The sequence below is a fragment of the Ambystoma mexicanum genome, chromosome 3p (assembly GCF_040938575.1).
Source record: "Ambystoma mexicanum isolate Mex_15411 chromosome 3p, UKY_AmexF1_1, whole genome shotgun sequence".
Lineage (NCBI taxonomy): Eukaryota > Metazoa > Chordata > Amphibia > Caudata > Ambystomatidae > Ambystoma > Ambystoma mexicanum.
The window spans coordinates 1043745697-1043764435 of NC_090925.1; the positions used below are offsets into that span (position 1 = coordinate 1043745697).

At 48.1% G+C, this 18739-nt stretch overlaps 1 protein-coding gene across 3 annotated transcripts in view; it reads left to right on the top strand.

Moving 5' to 3' along the window:
- Positions 1-18739, top strand: part of CDK5RAP1 (CDK5 regulatory subunit associated protein 1) — a 741070-nt gene that overhangs the window by 713075 nt on the left and 9256 nt on the right. For all 3 annotated transcript variants that reach the window (XM_069652401.1, XM_069652403.1, XM_069652404.1), the window contains one exon: positions 2753-2890. In XM_069652401.1, the coding sequence (XP_069508502.1) occupies positions 2753-2890 (138 nt within the window). The remainder of the gene's footprint in view (positions 1-2752; positions 2891-18739) is intronic.

Consider the following 18739-nt stretch of genomic DNA (forward strand, 5'->3'; position numbering starts at 1 on the left):
TACAACAATGTAATGCGGCCATGCATGTCACCAACTACGACCATCCACATACACACCACTTCCACCAGCAGTCCTACTCAACCTGCGCTCCACCATGCAGCAACAAATTAAAATAGTTATCACAATGTACAAACAAAACACTCTCTCCTGCACCCATGTGCACTTTCATTCACATACTATGGGCATACCCACTGCCATTCACAAAGTACTGTGTCACTGCAATCCTACCCACATTCAGTTTGCAACACTGACTCTACAGCAACCAATCTGCACACACCGCACTATGCAAGCACCACCCTGTACCGGATGCAGAATCAAACATGCCTTCCTGTGGTGGGTTTGTTGCAGCCCTACACTCTTGAGTGCATGCCCTACAGCCTACATGCTTCGGCCATGCACCCAATAGTGCACTCCTTCCACAGACCCACTGCACCTTTAATCACCCATGCATGCCTCCATGAGCCCAACTACCGCATTCCATTCGCAGCGCACAGCCACCCGCACTTTCACCCAACCTATATCATGTGCAATTCTCTCTGCATCTGCAATTGACCTGCCACCACTCACCACGAAAAGAGGTTGCTGCAAACAGGTTGCTGCAGAAGCTATTGGACCGTTACGACAGCTGCCTCCAATCACCACAGAGAATACTCGCCTACATATGTCACATGAACCACTTCTCACTCCCCCAGCCGTTCCCTCCCTTATTGCTGCCAACACAATGCGTACAATACATTTTCCAGACCCTTCCGCCGCTGTACTGTCCTCCGATACACCATGGCGGCCTTCCCCAAAAATGTTGACACACAAAACGTTTCCCTCCAGCCCACCACCGGCCACGTCCAAACATCTCTGACAGCATGCATACCACAATCCAATGAAACTTATATTTGCGGAGCAAACAGGGAAATGGGTCCGCAGAGCAGACTGAGATATCTATAATTTTTTGGGACGTGCATTTCAGTGTTTTGCACAAAAAAAAGTCTGATTTCAACCAAACACACAAAAGCACTCTTTCTGACACAAGCCTCCGCTCCTGGCGCAAATTTGGTGAAATCTGTCCAGCCGTTCGGGCTGTAGTCGTGCGCCATGTTTTTTCCCCATTCAGTCTATGGGAAAATAAAATCTTCGGGACCCACCCCTATAACTTTTTCCCACCTGCACGAAACCTCGCCCAACTTGTCGAAAAAATTCAGAGCCAGCCATATCCTTTTTTTGCAAAGTTTGGTGAGGATTCGTTCAGGGGGAGCGAAGTTATACACCGCTGTAAAAGTGCTCTTCGTATGAGTTTAGCAACTTAACCATAACTACATGGCCGTATTCTGAGCTTTCCATGTTAGGGCACAAGGCTGTAAAAACAGGTGGGCTTTCCTTCTTGCACCTATCATTCCATGTGTGAGCCCATTCATCAAACCTACGAGAACAAAGTGTGAAATTGCTTTTCATTAAGGAAATTCCTGCTTGTCTCCGTTAAGAGTGTTTGTACTCTTGGTTATTCATGGTTCTGAATTAGATCAGAGGAGTTAAAGAGGATAATACTCTACCTTTTTGGACAAGTAATCCAGCCGTGAATAACCTCAGGAGAAATCAAGCAAACAGACTAAATATGAAAAGAGCGAAGTCTGGCATACTGTAACAAAGGTAAAGTTTCCATTAAGAATAAAGTATTGTGTAAATCGCGATAGATTAGGGGAGATTTTGTCAACTTCCTTCCTATTATCTCGGGACCTAACTGTGCAGCAATGCTTATGGAGTTAAACCATTATGAAGTCTTCGATTTTCAGAAGTCAGTAGCATGCCCAGTTTCTGTGCATTATGTATTTTGATAATAACAAGCATATTGCAACCTACAGGGACATTTGTGTTACTGCTTCTCCATGTACATGTGTGTATCTGTGTTTGTGTGCACGTGTTGTGTACTACTTGTGTTTGCTTGAACTTGTGTATGAAATGTTCACCTTGCTCTCCAAGTGTGCCTGTGTGTGCACCTCTGTGGTATTTTAAAGGATACACTACCTGCAGTGTTCACTTATGGAGTTGTATTAGTTCTGAGCTAATTGAAATCACAAAGCAAATCTGCTTGAGCCTGCTTCACCTGGAATGTCAAATGACTGTCAGCAACTTGATAGATCAACGGTAATTCACCAGGGGCCTCATTACGAGGAGGGCGGTAAGGGGTTAACGGCGCCAGTAAAGGTGCCAGAGCCGTTAACCCCTTACTGCCCCATTACGAGGTCCGCTCGTGGGACCCGCTCAGGACGCCTGGTTTTACCAGACATCCTGAGTGGTTCCCACGAGCAGCCCAGCATGCTAACAACGGGCCTGTCATTAACGGGCCCGTTGTTAGCATGCTCCCCATTCCCACTGAGCCCTATAGGGGCTCAAATGGGAATGGGGTTGGATCAGGTCCGGGTTCCCTGAATGGGAAAATACCGGGCCCTCTAAGGACGGAATGGCCCAGTATTTCCCCATTCAGGGAACCCGGACCCGGACCTCCAAACTCGTAATGAGGCCCCAGGTATTGCTTCATGGTAAATTGCACATATTGTTGACGGTTGTTATTATGGTAAGCACATGCTGCTGGTAACCCATTGCTATTAGTGGAAGATTCGGTGGTTGCCATATGCTGTCCAATCGTGTTTTTCCATCTTCACTGCTTTTTAGGGGCTTTAGATGTATACAACTGTCTGTTTATGTGGGCGGAGACCGACAAAGGTCGACAGAAGTTTTAACAATCCTGTCCTGTCTTCAGCCTAGCAAACGCTCGCTCTCAGACCTTGCTGGCCGGAACGATGGCAACGTGAAGGTGATCTTCCCAGACATCGAGGTGGAGGATGAACACTCAGGAGTCGCATGTCGAGCAAGGCCGGGCGACTATCTGTTAGTTAAGGTATCTGCATATTTTTAAACTTATTTCTTAGTAGCAGTTTTGTCAAAGCTCCCACTTTCTCTCAAAGCTAACTCCAGCATTCGCTGAATGGTTCATTTTGATAAGATCTCAGGAAGGACCTGCACCGAAAATGGAGAGGCTCAACATGAAGTCCCTTCCCTGCTCATCATCACTCGTTCTTTTTGCTTTTCTATTCCATCTTTTAAGGTACACTTTCAAAATAGGTGGGGGGAGTGTGTGTGTCCATTCCAACCCCCCTCTGCCAATTCACTTAAGAACTGTTCAGGCTTTCATCCACCCAGCTCATGCTTGTACACTTTACTGCTCCTGCCTGAAAGGGTTTTGTTTTTTTCAACTATTTTTTGTTTGGTTTCATTAAGGTTATTGTCTTAGTTTTTGCTTATCTTCAGTAAATAAATTTAGTTTTCTTTCTCCAGTATTCGTCTTGTTTGAGTAGTAAGTAAACTATATTGCTTATGTGAGGCAGTCATGCTATCACAAGTAATGACACAGACACAAGGATACACGTTTCTACACCTTTATTTCTACACCTTTTATTATGTTTGACTGGGGTTGGATAGATATGGGTTGTTTGACCTAAAAAACTTGACCTACTGCCCATTTGACCACATTTTTTTGACCTAATTATTTTTGACCTACTGCGGAGGGAGACCCCCGCAATCCCTCTGACTTCCCCCCCACCTCAACCTATTCCCTTACCCCACCAGACAACTATTTTTTTATTAAAGTGTACCATTTGACCTACCGAATTAGGTCAAAAAGATGGTCAAATGGGAGTAGGTCAAATTGGCTACCAGGTGATCTTAGTTTGTCCGAGAGTTTGGACATTGAGCCTACGCAGGAGGCAAAGGGATGTGCTGGGAAAGCGAGGATTTGTCCCTGGATGTCAATGTTACCAGTGCCTTGAATAAGGATAATAATGAACAGGCCTGTGTCAAGGCTAACCGGACAACTGACAAGGTTGCCAACTTTGCTAATTCATTATCTAATCCAAGGCTCTTGTCTCCCCTGTCCATAACAGCCACCCCAGACACAGAGGGATTTAAGCGTAATCCACAGCTTCAAATTACCACGCAGTTGTAGCAATAGCCAATCCAGATGATAACTCCCAGGAACAGATCACCCCCATCAATGGATGGTGGTAAATGCCAATATAATTAAACAATTAAATCTGGGTCAAAACTGATGATTTTTGTAATCGGATGGACTCCTTGGATTCCCAGTGTGGGGAATTATCACATTTTGAAAGTGGATAAACTATGCCAAACCGATCCCTTAACTACTCTGTCGATGCAACATCATATAGCCATTTCTGACATCCCTGTCTGTTCTACCTCTCCATCGAGGGATGGGGATCTGGGCTCCACCAATTACACCGCTAACACATTTGATTCATATCATTGGTTCTGATCCTATTGCTGGGCTTTTCGCTCCTCCTTTTGGAGTAGATGAGAGGTCGAGAGATGTTCACCCTCCATTATTAGTGGACCCTGGGAAGTCCACGCTAGGACCTGGTGACGCGGGTTGTCCTGTGAAAGGCAGCAATCATTCATCCATTTCAAAAATCTTTCGAGTGAGGAAGTCTACAATGCCACGGCCTAGGGGCAAGACTATACAAGACTTGGTAATGATGAAATTCCTATCATCCATGACAAACATTGAAAAGCCAACTGGGAAAGAACCTAGAAATGCACTAAGGAACAAAGTTTTGGCCTGGCTCCGTCAACAAACTTGGCCAGCGGTGGTTGGGCATTTAGATCTGAAAATTCTTCGTAGGTTGGAAAGTGGTGAGTGGTGTACCCAGAAAAAATAGGGACTGTGTTATCGTTGGATGTGGGGCTAGTAACTTACCAAGTTACCTTAGTAACGGCAAGTATGTGCCCAGAGGTTCATCAAATCTGAAACTTATAGTGGACTAGCTCGAGGGTTTGTATTTCTCGTTGAGAAGGCTGCATTAAGGTGAATTTTGTTATGTTATACCCATTTTGCTGAAGGTGTGTTGCTTCCTTTTGTATTTCATATTGCAAGTTGTGTTTTTGTCATGGCCCTCCGATGCCTGGGGGCTTTCAGCGCCTTATAAAAAAAATACAAAAATAAACCCCTTTGAACTACATGGATCTTTAATATTGGAACACATTGTTTTTTATTTGAACTATTTCTTTGGAATACCCAGCTTTTGTGGGAACAGTCTTTTTGGAGCTAAAAAGGAACGCTGCAGGAGGCCAACAAGGACACATTTTCCCCTTTTTCATTTTCCCCTGTGTCACCTTTTGTTGAGTTTAGAGTGTGAGGGACAGATAGGTTTTGGACACAGGACTGAGAAAAGTATTTTCGACTTTATGACAGATACATAATTAGTTTTGTTGAGGCAGGGAAACCCCTCTTAGTGTTAGGGCTAGCAAGGCATTTTCCCCAATTCCCCATTTTCTTTTACTTTGAATAAAAGTGAACTAAGTAAACCAACATTCCTGTGTCTGTCCCTCAACTCCACACCATTTCAGGCAGCCAATTTGATTAAGTCATTTTTGGCTGGTCATCTAGCTTGAATCTTTTGCTGTAATGCCATGTCCAATGATTGTGAAGTTGCGTGTGGGATCATGTTTATCGCCCACGCTATATAACATTTTCACAAAGCCATTGTTCGAACTGCTTGAGACTAGAGGCGTCACATATACCAACTCTGCTGATGATACACACTGCTTAATACCACTATCTGGGAACCATGCTCAAGACACGAACACCATTAATGCATTTTACTCTGTGATCCAGCAATGGATGGCTGACAACAGTTTGCTACTCACTGACTCTAAAACTGAGCTGAGGGGGGCGCTGTTACGCACGGGAGAAAATGGCGGTTCCTGTGTGAGCTCCGGCAGTTTCCAGTGTCGTATGCCGAAATAACTGCTTCTGTACGATCCCGTTCTCTCTGAAAATCGCGTGGCCCACAAGAAATTTGGATACTTTTGGTACGGGGCTTCCTGTGCTACGAGCCCAGCTGGACCCCGAGACCGACTGCGGTGCGGCGGCTGTGGTGTCTGGGGAGGAGCTCGCGCTGTGCTGCCGCCAGCAGCCCGGGAGGAGAAACAGCCGATCCGGCATCGAGGGGAGGGGGGCCGCGGGCGCTCCGTGCAACGTTGGGCACCTGCAGACCCTCCCGTGGACAGACTTGCGGCGGCGGGAGAGGAGCGGTCTCCGTCCCGGAGTGGGGAAGGTAAGGCGGGCCCTCCCTCCCGGCTGACATACGCACCCTCCCCTGCCGCGCGGCGGGCGGACTGCATGGTTCCCTCGCACTGCGGGGAGGGCACACACTCTGGCTTCAGAGCCCCGGGGAAATAAATAATCGAGCTCGGCTGATCCGGGCCGCGGCCCTCTCCTCCCGCGCCCCTGGACCGGGGACACAACGTATCCCGGTCGCCCCGGCCGGGCCCCCTGAACACACTGAAGTACTTCGCACCAGCTATACCGGCTAATCCCATGTTCCCTCTCCTGTCCCCCCCACCCCGCTCCGCACGCTGACCGCGGCTGGCTAATGTAGGTGCCCCCCCAACTACGCAGTTCAAGAAGAGATCAAGGCAGCAGCTTCCTCCTCGATACTTACATTGCACATTGATGGGGAGCCTGGGAGCTGGTACCTCACCACACTGCTCCCCCCTGTCAACAGAGAAGGGGGCGCAGTACAACGGCGGCCTGGCGCGGATGAGACATTGGAGGCAATAAACCAGGGAGGGCAAGCCCCTCTCCCTCTCCCAGGGAAACTTGGGCCAGGACCACAAATCAGAGCACAGACAGGCTGCGGTCGTCCAAGACTGCAGATCATCTCTCTAGCAGCTGCAACAACGAGGTGAGAGGACGATATCCATAGCCATCAACCATCCCTTATACCACATCGCCATAGGCTGGTCTGGATGCTCGGACTAGTGCAATGACAACGCAGGATACACTTAAACTTGGTCACGAGACAGGCAGTGGCTTCCTTGCATAGTACCACAACAACCTCAACATCCTACCCAAACTATAGCTGGTGGGGGCTCCGTTGCAGCAACTTCTACAGAGAACCCAGTTGATCTGTACGATGCCTTTGGCCACAAAAAAGCAGAGGCACTATAGACAAATTTACAACCACAATGCAGAAGGACGTGGCTCCTGAGGCCAGTGCGGAAATGGCCCCACAGGAACAACAAACTCCTCCAGCCACGATGATGGACCCCCAGGCGGTCTTTGAGGCCATTCAACAGGGTTTTGCCGCACTCACAGACAAATTAGATGGGATCACAGCGAGTGTGGCCACCATAAAGACGCAACTGGACAAGACTACCTCCCGTATGACGGAGGCTGAAACGTGGATATCGGGAACAGAAGATTCTTTGGAAGCTCTGAAAAGCACAGTCTCTACCATGGCCATAGAACTGGGAACTGTGAAATCCAAATGAGAAGACTTAGAAGCGAGGTCCCGCAGAAATAATATTCGCATTATTGGGGTCCCAGAAGACGCAATCAAAGGGACGATGGAGAAAGCGGTCGAGGACCTTCTGCACATAGTACTGGGTGATCCGGGATGGTCCCCGATGTTCCTGGTGGAGAGGGCACACAGATCATTGGCCCCGAAGCCCAAACCAGGGGCATATCCTAGACTGATAATTGCACGCATACTAAATTACAGAGACAGAGATCTGATCCTACGTTCTTCCAGAGAGAGTTAAGATGGGAGGCTAATGTCATACGTATCTACCAAGACTTTACATTAGCGGTCCAACAGGAAAGAAAGCTCTTCACTGGGGTCAAGAAGTTGCTACGTGATCGGCAGGTGCAATATGCAATGCTCTATCCTGCTAGGCAGAAAATCCAACATCAGAATAAGTCATATTTCTTCACATTCCCCAAGGAAGCTGCAAACTTTGTAGAAACACATATCCCACCCAACAATGGACAATCCTAGAAGATGGCTACTAAGTGAATTGTGGGTCACATCATTTCCAACGAGCTAATGTTACGAGATGAATAGCAACGGGAAAGGCTGCCTATAGAATCCTAAGTCTGGGAGCAACGGGATGCAATCTCCGAACGCATAGACACCAATTTTCCAGGCAGCACAATGAGCGAGAGGAACGAGAAAGAACCGGAAATGACACTTAGACCTGATATCGGCGTGCACCCTGGAGACGCTGCAGCCCCCCCTGTAGCAGGAGCTTAGGACATTGATGGGAGGGGAGGGATGGACATTTAAATGCACAGTTGAAGTTTGGGGAACTGTGAGGGAGGAGGAAGCGGGGACATGGGGATTGTTGGGGGTTTGTTATGCAATGGAAGTTGAAAAAAGTAAAAGCACACAGGTGGTAAGCACAAAGGCGCTACAGCACACAATGGATGAATATTGGGGCACAGACATAAACAACTACCTCTTAGATAATGGGTAACAAATGTAGGGACGATATCAATTTGTTCAGCTAGAATATAAGGGGCCTCGGTTCCAAGATAAAGAAAAGAAAGATAATGGCATACCTCAATAGGCAATCTGCTAAGGTCATCTTCCTGCAGGAAACACATATGGGCCCCAGTCAGACCGCACAATTGATACCCAACTGGGGGGCCTTTCAATATTTCACAACATACTCCAGGCGCGCTAGGGGTGTCGCGATATTGCTGCACAAAACATTACCCTTTCAATTTATAAAAGTCGAATGCGATCCAGAAGGGAGATATGTGCTGCTTCATGGTAACCTCTATGATAAAGAAATAGTCTTCCTTAATATCTATGGTCCAAATACTGATCAACCAGATTTCTACACCTCGATCTTTGAGAAATTGGCATGCTTTCCAATGGCCCAAGTGATTTGCGGGGGGTACTTTAACACCATCTTGAATGTACAACTTGATCGCACCTCGACACAATTCAGAACATTAACAAAAGCAGCACAGTCAATACTCACGCATGTGTCAGACCTGAATCTGAGTGATGCTTGGAGGGTATTGCACCCGGGCGAGAGATTATACGTACTACTCCTCGGTTCACGCTATGCATTCCAGAATAGACCTATGGCTGATAGACGCAGGGAGCATGGCGTGGGTCGTTGATTCCCGCATCCACCCTAGGATGTACTCGCACCACTCCCCGATACAACTAACATGGAGAATCCCCGATAGGCCACATGACCGGCCCCTATGGTGATTTAAGCCTACAGCACTAAGAGACCTGGTTTACAAAAACTCAATGGAACAATGCATACAAGAATATTATGATATAAACGAAAACTCGGTCTCAACCCAAGCTATATTATGGCAGGCGTTTAAAGTATGCGTCAGAGGTCACTCAATATCCATGGAAGGAGGAATCTTGAAAGATGTTAGGGGCAGACTGACCCGTTTAGAGACACTAATAGCAGCTCTACAATCCCAGTATGCGCTCACATCGTCACCCCAACTCAGCTTAAAAATCAAGACCAAGCTTGAGGAATACACGGAAGCAGCAGACCAGGAGGTCAGATACTTTGACAGACCTGTGGCGGCGCAGAGATACGGGGAGGGGGAACATCCCGGGAGATTATTGGCCAGAACGGTGCATGGTAAAAGGGGCCCTACGACCATCCCCTGCATACTCACAGCAGATGGTACAGTAACCACAGACCGGGCGAAATTGAAAGATACATTCTACGAAAACTTATCCTCCCCACAGAGCGCAGTTACAGAATCTGAAATAGAAAATTTTCTCTCCCGAGTTCCCACAACCCTTATCGCAGAAGCCACCAGAGAAATGTTAGAGGAACCCATCACTGAAGCAGAGATTATTGAAGCAATAAAGGCACTCCCCAATGGGAAATCCCCAGGCACAGATTGGCTGGGAGCTGAGTTTCATAAAGAACTTAGTCACCTACTAGCACCTAGATTATACGCAGTGTGGATGGAGGCAATACAAAAAGGAGAGCTCCCAGAGACCACAAGAGAAGCAATAATTACGCTTCTGCTTAAATCAGGGAAACCCCCAGAGGACTGCGGGTCATATCGACCGCTATCCTTAATAAACACAGATGCTAAGATCCTAGCGAAGATCCTAGCTCTTAGGCTTACACCGTTGATGCCATACATGGTTCACGAGGATCAAGCAGGGTTTATAATGGGCAGGTCCACAGCAACTTATATAAGGCGATGCCATCAAATCATTGCCACAATACCCCCAGAGACCCAAGGAATAGCGGTCTCCCTAGAAATGCAGAAAGCATTCGACACAGTCTCCTGGCCCTTTCTCTTCGGGGTGCTGCGCAATTATGGGTTCGGCCCACCATTTATTAAATGGATAAAAATCTTAGACACACGACCCCAAGCAAGGATTAGAGTCAACGGATCATTTACAGATATATTAGAATTGATGGGAGGCACAAGGCAGGGCTGCCTGCTGTCTCCGCTCCTATTTGCTTTAGTCATAGAACCACTCGTGGACATTCTTAGATCACGTTACAGCACATTCGGGATCCGGGTCGATGGTAAACCACAAGTAATAACTTTGTATGCAGATGACATCCTATTATACCTTAAAAACCCAGACCACACGCTCGGTAAGGTGCTGGCAGTAGTGGAGGAGTTTGGTGAATACTCAGGTTTACGCCTTAACCCCAATAAGTTGGAGATATTCCCTCTGACTGACAGCAACTAAATGGCCTCATATGGAGCCCGGTTCATATCACATATCTAGGCGCTCACATAGCTAGGACTGCCCTACTGTCCCGCTCCCTGTATTACAGTGCTCTGATAGAAACACTATGCATCAAAATGAGCGATGGAGCGCTCTACCCATAACATTGATGGGGAGGATAGCGCTGATTAAAATGATAATACTGCCGAAACTCTTCTACGTGTTTAGTACAGTGCCAGTGTGGCCGGGACGTGCAGTGTTTTCAAAAATCAATAGTGCTGCATAGCTTTCGTCTGGGGTGGACAGCCAAGGTTAAGCTGGAGGGTCCTGACCGACACGTATCCCAGGGGTGGGCTGATGGCACCTGACATGGAATTATACTATCTTGCGGCGCATGCGCACTACGCAACAGGTTGGGCCACATCCTTCATCAAACTGGGCCCCCCACACCCCCCTGCAGGGGTGCGCGAGTCGGTGTTGACACTGCAGAAGCTGACTAGACCTACTCCCAAGCTCTACAACACGATACACCCCACCAAGGTTACGATCACAGCATGGCCAAAAATCGCAGACATCTTTGATGCCAGTAAGTTATACCATCCAAGCATGCCTATTTGGGGCGACCCACATACACCTCTATCCATTGATAGTGACGTGGCAAAGCACTGGACCACGAGAGGTGTTACACAATGGGGACAGCTATTCCCGGACAAAAACTTTATACCCTGGGGAGACATCAGAAACTTAGTGAGAAACACGAATGCGTACAAGCAACAATATGACCACGTGGCAGACATGGCACGCCTCATGTTTCCATCATTCCCGAATGAACCCGAAGCCAATATGGCGCTAGGCTACATATATACTGGGGGGGACTCAGAAAATAACAACCTCTGCTTTGTATGAAATTATAATACAGACACTGCCGAGGGTGGCCCATGCAGCCAAGAGCGGGTGGGAGCAAGATTTAGGGCAACTAATAGAAGATGAGGAATGGTCCCTGATATGCTCACTAACCAAACAGATATCATGTAATTCGAGATTTAAGCTGATTCACTATAAGATAACACATAGGACATATTACTCCCCGGCAAAGCTCAAGAAAATATATCCCACCATGCCCGGCACCTGCCCTAGATTCCACGGTGAAAATGTAACATATTTCATATGCTATGGGACTGTACAGAACTGAAACAATATTGGTCTGAGGTCTGCGGAGTGCTGGATATGATGGCAGATCAACCAATAGTATGGTCCCCGCGACTATGCATGCTGGGGGCAGTGAGGAAAATGAACCCTACGTGGCGCAGATTGTTAAACTTGAGCTTATTGATAGCCAAAAGGGCCATATTGATGAGGTGGAAAAATGCTCAACCGCCAAACAAAGAAGACTGGAACAAAGACATGATGTGGGCTAATGATAATGAGGAACTGTATATTGACTCAGTGCTGCCCCCCTCCAAACCCAAGAACATATGGGCGAGGTATAAACAATACTTGACAGAACTAACAGAACAGGAATGCCCGACTACAGAAGACAGCCAATTGGTGTAAGTGGTATGACCACTTAAAAGATTGCTACAAATGTATGTGTATAACCTGTGTGCAAACATAAATAAAGTTGTTAAAAAAAACTGAGCTGATGATTGCTGACACTGCCACTCGGTTGAGTAGGCTTAACCCCAAATATGGGGTATTTCTCATTGCAGGATGTTCTATTTCCACCTTACTGAAATTGAAAACCTTGGGCCTTGTGTTTGATCAAGAAATTAATATGAAGGCCCATGTCAACAGCCTAGTAGCTGCCTCTGCTTACTCCATGAAGTTGGTCAGGCAACTAAGACACTTCTTGACGCATAATAACTGTGTAATTATTGCCAGAGCTATCATTGGAACCAAATTAGTTCGCTTCCCCAGCTTGCTGCAGGGTGTCAAAAAAGGAGAGATATCCAAGCTGCAGGTTATCCAAAACTTCGCTGTTTGTGCAATTGAAGATTTGAGCAGGAGAGAACATATAGCCGAGGCACAGAGAGCCTTACATCTGGTTGCTGCTAGGATTAATTTCCACCTGCTCTCCTGGGCACACAAATGTCAGAGCCCAGTCTACCTTTCGAAGGGATTGTGACGTATTCCTTATCTTAGATATCTCCTTCCAGCTCTGCTGGCCTTGGAAAATGTGTCCCTCGACAGCCGCCGTATCGACGTCGACGTCATCCTACCTATAAAGGCCGTGCGCAGCGTCCGTTGCTCAGTTCCGTTTTTCCGCGATTACTCAGTGCCTCAGAATACCGTTGCTCAGTTTCGTAGACAATTTATCCTATTTACCTCGAGATATTCGATCCGTACTCGATGGCTTCCTCGTCGGAACCGACGACCCCTCGGTCCGGCTTCAAAAAATGCCGAGATTGTGGGAAAAAGATATCGCTGACTGACCCTCACAGAGTTTGTCTGTGGTGTTTGGGAGCTGAACACCATTGTTCGGAGTGCGAGGTCTGTATGTCCATGGCAGCTAAGGCCCTGAAGGAGCGTAGGGGGAAGCTGGAGAAAGGTAAGACTTCAAAAGCTTCTTCTTCCTCGACGAAGTCGAGACATTCGTCTCCTCATCACCATTCGCGCTCCAGGTCTAGGAGTGGGTCCCATCACTCCTCGAGATCGAAGCACTCGAAGAGGAGACGTCGAAGATCCCCTTCTCCGTCCTCCTCTTCCTCTGTTTCTCCTAAAAGAATCCCTTGCCCCACGAAACATAGTTTCCGGGCTGAATGGGAGGAATTCCGCAAAAATATGATGAGCGTCTTTGAGAAAGCGGCCTCTACCCCCTCGTAGACTGCCGAGAGCGATGCTCTGGTCGAAAGACCCGAAGGTCAAAAACGCTGCGAGTCGCAGTACCCGGCAAAGGAAGCTTCTCGAGCGCGTCACGAACCCTCGAGTAAAGCTATGACCTCGAAACCTTCTTCGAAGGTTCCGTCGACCCCGTCGACGAAGGTTCCGTCGACGCCGAGGTCGGTGTCTTCGACGCCGTTGTTGAAGGGACCTTCGACACACGGGTCTGTCAACTCGACGCCATCTTCGACACTGGCGTTGACGCCAAGGAAAGTCACGGTTACGACGCACCCAGTGACTAACCCCAGGTCCTCTATGACGATGGCGTCGAGATTGTCGACTTCCTCGAGCAGAATCCCAATTCTATCGAGGACCTCGAGGCCTCCGCCTTTGTTTTCGACGCCACGCCCAAAGCCTTCGACTTCGGCGTCGACGACATCGACGTTTTCGAGGCCGATTATGACAAGTTTGGCACCCTCTGCCTTGGAGATGGGTTTTACACCCTTTGTGAGTTCAGAACAATTGAGAACTATGTCCTCAATTTTGGAAGAGGGAGAACTATCTGAACAGGAAGACACATTTTAGTTGCAGGGACCTGCAACCCCAGTTAGAGAGGAGTAATCCTCAGAAGAACGCAGGTTAAAGGATCTTCATGATTCCTTACATGAGGCAAGTGGGTTAGACACTTCCCCTGAGGTGGAGTTTGCTAGGCCAGACCCGGGGGAGCATGCTGAAACCCCCTATAGAGCCTTAATGGCCAGGATCACAGAATTTATGGGGTGGTCTACACCTTCACAGGCTTTCCAACAAGATGACCTCACGGATATTCTTGACAAAGGTCCACAGGAGGATCCTGTAGTGCCCTTTCATAAAGCTCTTCAGAGGAAGATTATGACGAACTGGGAAACCCCAGATGTCGTCCCGGCAGTAAATAAAAAGCTGTCTACAAAATACAGGGTATCTTCTGCAGACCCAGAGTTTTTGTCAAAACACCCATCCCCAGAAAGTCTGGTGGTACAGGCAGCATCTTCTACTGACGTCAAGACTGCTTATCCTACCGTCCCACAGGACAGGGACGATAAGAAATATGATGCTATGGCAAAGAAAGTTTTTTCGGCATGTAGTATGGCATTAAAATCTGTTAATGCTACTTGCACCCTTGCTAGATTCAGCCATACACTTTGGGAGTGTGCTTCTACAGCGGCTGACTGCATCCCGGAGGGAGAAGAAAGGGAGGCGTTACTAAATATCATACAGGACGGTAAAGACGCTATGTGCGAATCCCTCCAGACGGGCATTGATTCGGCTGACAGTATCAGCAGAGCAATGGCGGCAAGTACAACAACCAGGAGATTTGCTTGGTTGAGAAAGTCTGGTTTTGCCCCAGATGTGCAAGCCAGGATCTTGGACATGCCATTCGATGGCTCTTCTTTGTTTGGGAAAAAGGCGGATGACAGTTTAGAAAAACTGCAAACATCAAAGGCAGCAGCAAAATCCCTAGGCGCTGCAATCCGTCAGACACCTTTTCGTCCCACAGGAACCTCTGCGAGGGGCAAGTCCTTTCGCTTCTACTCCGCATTCGGAAGAGGTAGAGGACGACCGGCTCAAAGGGGACAAAGAAGAACTACCCCAGGTGGACGGGGTAGATATTCAAAAGCCGCAGCAACAGCAGGTGCCTCTTTACCATCGGCATCTGCATCAGCCGCCCCAAAACCACTCTGAGGACTTCCCTCACAAGACACCTGTAGGAGGCAGGTTAACTCAACATCTGGCGGAATGGCAGGCTATCACGTCAGATGCTTGGGCATTGGAAACAGTTGCCCAAGGTTACTGCCTGCCTCTCCTACGCAAACCTCAGAGTCATCCACCGGGGATCAGCTCTCAGAAAGCTCCAGATCCGCTCCTCTTGCAGGAAATTTTAGACCTGCTAGAGAAAGGTGCCATAGAACCGGTACCTGTAGCGGAGAGGAACAAGGGCTGGTACTCCCCTTACTTTCTCATTCCAAAGAAAGACGGAGGACTGAGACCCATCTTGGACTTGCGAGAATTGAACAAATTCCTCAGGAAAGACAAATTCAAGATGGTAACTCTTTCGCAGATCCTTCAAGCCCTTCAGTTACAGGACTGGTTGGTATCTCTGGACCTCCAGGACGCTTATTTCCATGTGCCTATCCATCTCAAACACAGGAAGTACCTGAGGTTCGCAATTGGCAACTCTCATTATCAATTTCGGGTACTGCCATTTGGGCTGACCTCCGCCCTGAGGGTCTTCACCAAGTTAATGTCGGTAGTGGCGGCAAGTCTAAGGAGGGAAGGGATTCACGTCTACCCCTACCTGGACGATTGGTTGATCAGGGCTGTATCTTCGGAACAAGCTCAGATCCAGCTAAATCACGTTTGCCACTCCCTTCACAGACTGGGCTTCTCCCTCAATTTAAAGAAGTCACAAATGATACCATCACAGAGACTCCAGTTCATCGGAGCGATCCTGGACACTTCCCTGGGAAAAACCTCGCCACCAGAGGTGAGGGCTCAAGATATTCTACAGATGGTTACCAAGTTCCAAAATGCCCAACGTCTCCCAGCCTTTGACTTTTTGAGGTTGCTAGACCTCATGGCATCCTGCATTTTCCTAGTGCCAGAGGCTCACCTGAGAATGAGATCTCTCCAGTGGGCACTGAGGACTCAGTGGTCACAATTCTCAGGAAGAATGACAGATCTTCTTCAGGTTCCCGACAGGGTGGCTCGAGACCTTCAGTGGTGGGCCTGTCAGGAGAACATTCTGAAAGGAGAGCAGTTTTGGCAACCTTGGCCGGAGATAACAGTAGTCACGGATGCCTCACTCACGGGGTGGGGAGCCCACGCCAACGACTTAACCATCAGCGGTCGTTGGTCTCCATCGGAGTCCAGACTACACATCAACCTGTTAGAGCTGAGGGCCATCAGACTTGCGCTGAAGGCTTTTCTGCCATCTGTACAAGGAAAGAATGTCCTGATAATGACGGACAACACAGTGGCCATGCATTACCTCAACAAAAAAGGAGGCGGAGGATCACTACCTCTGTGCAGAGAGGCGATGCAGCTCTGGTTTTGGGCAATCCAAGAAGGAATCTCTCTATCGGCAGTTCACCTAGCCGGAGAGAAGAACTTGACAGCGGACGCTCTGAGCAGGCAGAGCACAGTCTCCCACGAGTGGGAACTAGCTCAGGAAGTCCTTCAAGAGATCATCGCCCTTTGGGGAACCCCTCAGGTGGATCTGTTCACCACCAGTGTCAACAGGAAGTGCGACCTGTTCTGCTTAAGGGAATTTCCCCCGAGAGGAGCTCTGGGAGACGCGTTCATAGTGGACTGGGAGTTTCCACTTCTGTACGCGTTCCCACCGGTCCCTGTCATTCCTCAAATGATCAGGAGGTTGAGAAGATTCTGGAAAACCATGATCCTAATTGCCCCGGATTGGGCCAGGAGAACGTGGTACCCGGACCTTCTAGACTTGTCCATCTGCCCTCCAATTCGACTTCCACTCAGAGAGAACCTACTCTCACAGAAGGGAGGTCAGGTTCTCCATCCAGACATCAAAACCCTCAACCTTCACGCTTCTGAAAGGCTGAGGTACACGGATTGGGACCTCCCTGATGATGTTATGGAGGTGTTGCTTTCGGCAAGGAGGCCAGCAACAAGTCTTTATACCGCTGCCGTTGGAACAGATTTTGCAGCTGGTGTAGAGAAAAGAATATCAACCCTTTTTCATGTGGTACACCAATGGTTTTGTCCTTCCTACTCTATTTGGCGAATTCAGCCTTCAAGTTGGCACCATTAAGGGCTATCTCGCAGCGCTATCCATCTTTAAGCGCACTGTGGAAGAACCATCCTATTTCAAGTTACCCTTGGTAATACAGTTTCTAAAGGGGTTAACCAACGTTTATCCCCCAAGACCATTCCAGGTTCCCCTATGGGATTTAAACTTAGTCTTAACTTTCCTGATGGGCACACCTTTCGAACCACTCCATTCTTGTTTGTTAAGATTTCTTACCCTTAAAACTGTTTTATTAATAGCACTTACATCTGCTAGAAGGGTGAGCGAGTTACAAGCTCTTTCTTGTAAACCCCCTCATACAATATTTCACAAAGACAAAGTTGTCCTGCAAGTGAAGCCTAATTTCCTCCCAAAGGTGGTTTCTGAATTCCATATCACTCAGAAGATTACCCTGCCATCTTTCTATCCTCCTCCTCATCCGGGGAAAGAGGAAGAGAGGTTACACAGGCTGGACCCTAGAAGGGCTTTAAGTTTTTACATCAGTAAACTGGCCAGGATAAGACAAGCAGATCAGCTGTTTGTAGGCTACACAGGTCACAAGCTGGGGTTACCGATAACTAAGCAGACCATTTCCAGATGGATCATTCTAGCCATTTTGGAATGTTATAAACTGGCAGCAAAAGAGCCCCCTCAAAACCTTAGGGCTCATTCGACCAGAGGTATTGCAGCTTCATCGGCCCTCAAAAGAGGAGTGCCGGTTAAAGACATTTGTGCGGCCGCCACATGGTCGTCCGTCCATACCTTTACACGATTTTACAACTTGGATTCCTCCTCCAGTCAAGAGACTAGGTTTGGAAGGGCAGTATTGCACTCTATTCATCAATAGAAGGCAGCATGAAGTCAGTACTCCCACCTCCAATAATAGAATACTGCTATGGGAGCCTATCTAAGATAAGGAATACGTCGGAGGGCACAATCCCTTCGAAGAACAAGTTACTTCTTACCTGGTAACGTTCTTTTGATGGGATGTTCCTCCAACGTATTCCTTATCGACCCTCCCATCCATCCCTGCAGTTCTACTTCCCTTGTTGTTACAGCTTACGCTGCTTCAGGGTGATTAGTCTAGTCCAGACTAGTCCAGACAGAAATACTGTGGGCTACAAAACGGAACTGAGCAACGGACGCTGCGCGCGGCCTTTATAGGCAGGATGACGTCGACGTCGATACGGCGGCTGTCGAGGGACATCGACTCGGCGGACGTCGACGCGCAGCGCCCTCAAGAGAAATATTTTCCGAGGCCAGCAGAACTGGAAGGAGATATCTAAGATAAGGAATACGTTGGAGGAACACCCCATCGAAAGAACGTTACCAGGTAAGAAGTAACTTGTTCTTGTGACAGGTTGACATGGCTGCCTGACCGAAGGGCACTGAGGTGTAATAACACTCATCTTTTGCACGTACCAAGATCAAAATTGACCATAGTTAGTAAGGGTGCGCATTTCATCATGCAGCCCCCAGATGCCGGAATGCCTTACCTCCAGACCTTAGTGACTGGACCACTTTAGATTTTTTTCAAGCACAGATTGAACACCCTGTTATTGGAATGATCCCTTTGCTTAGTTCGTAATGT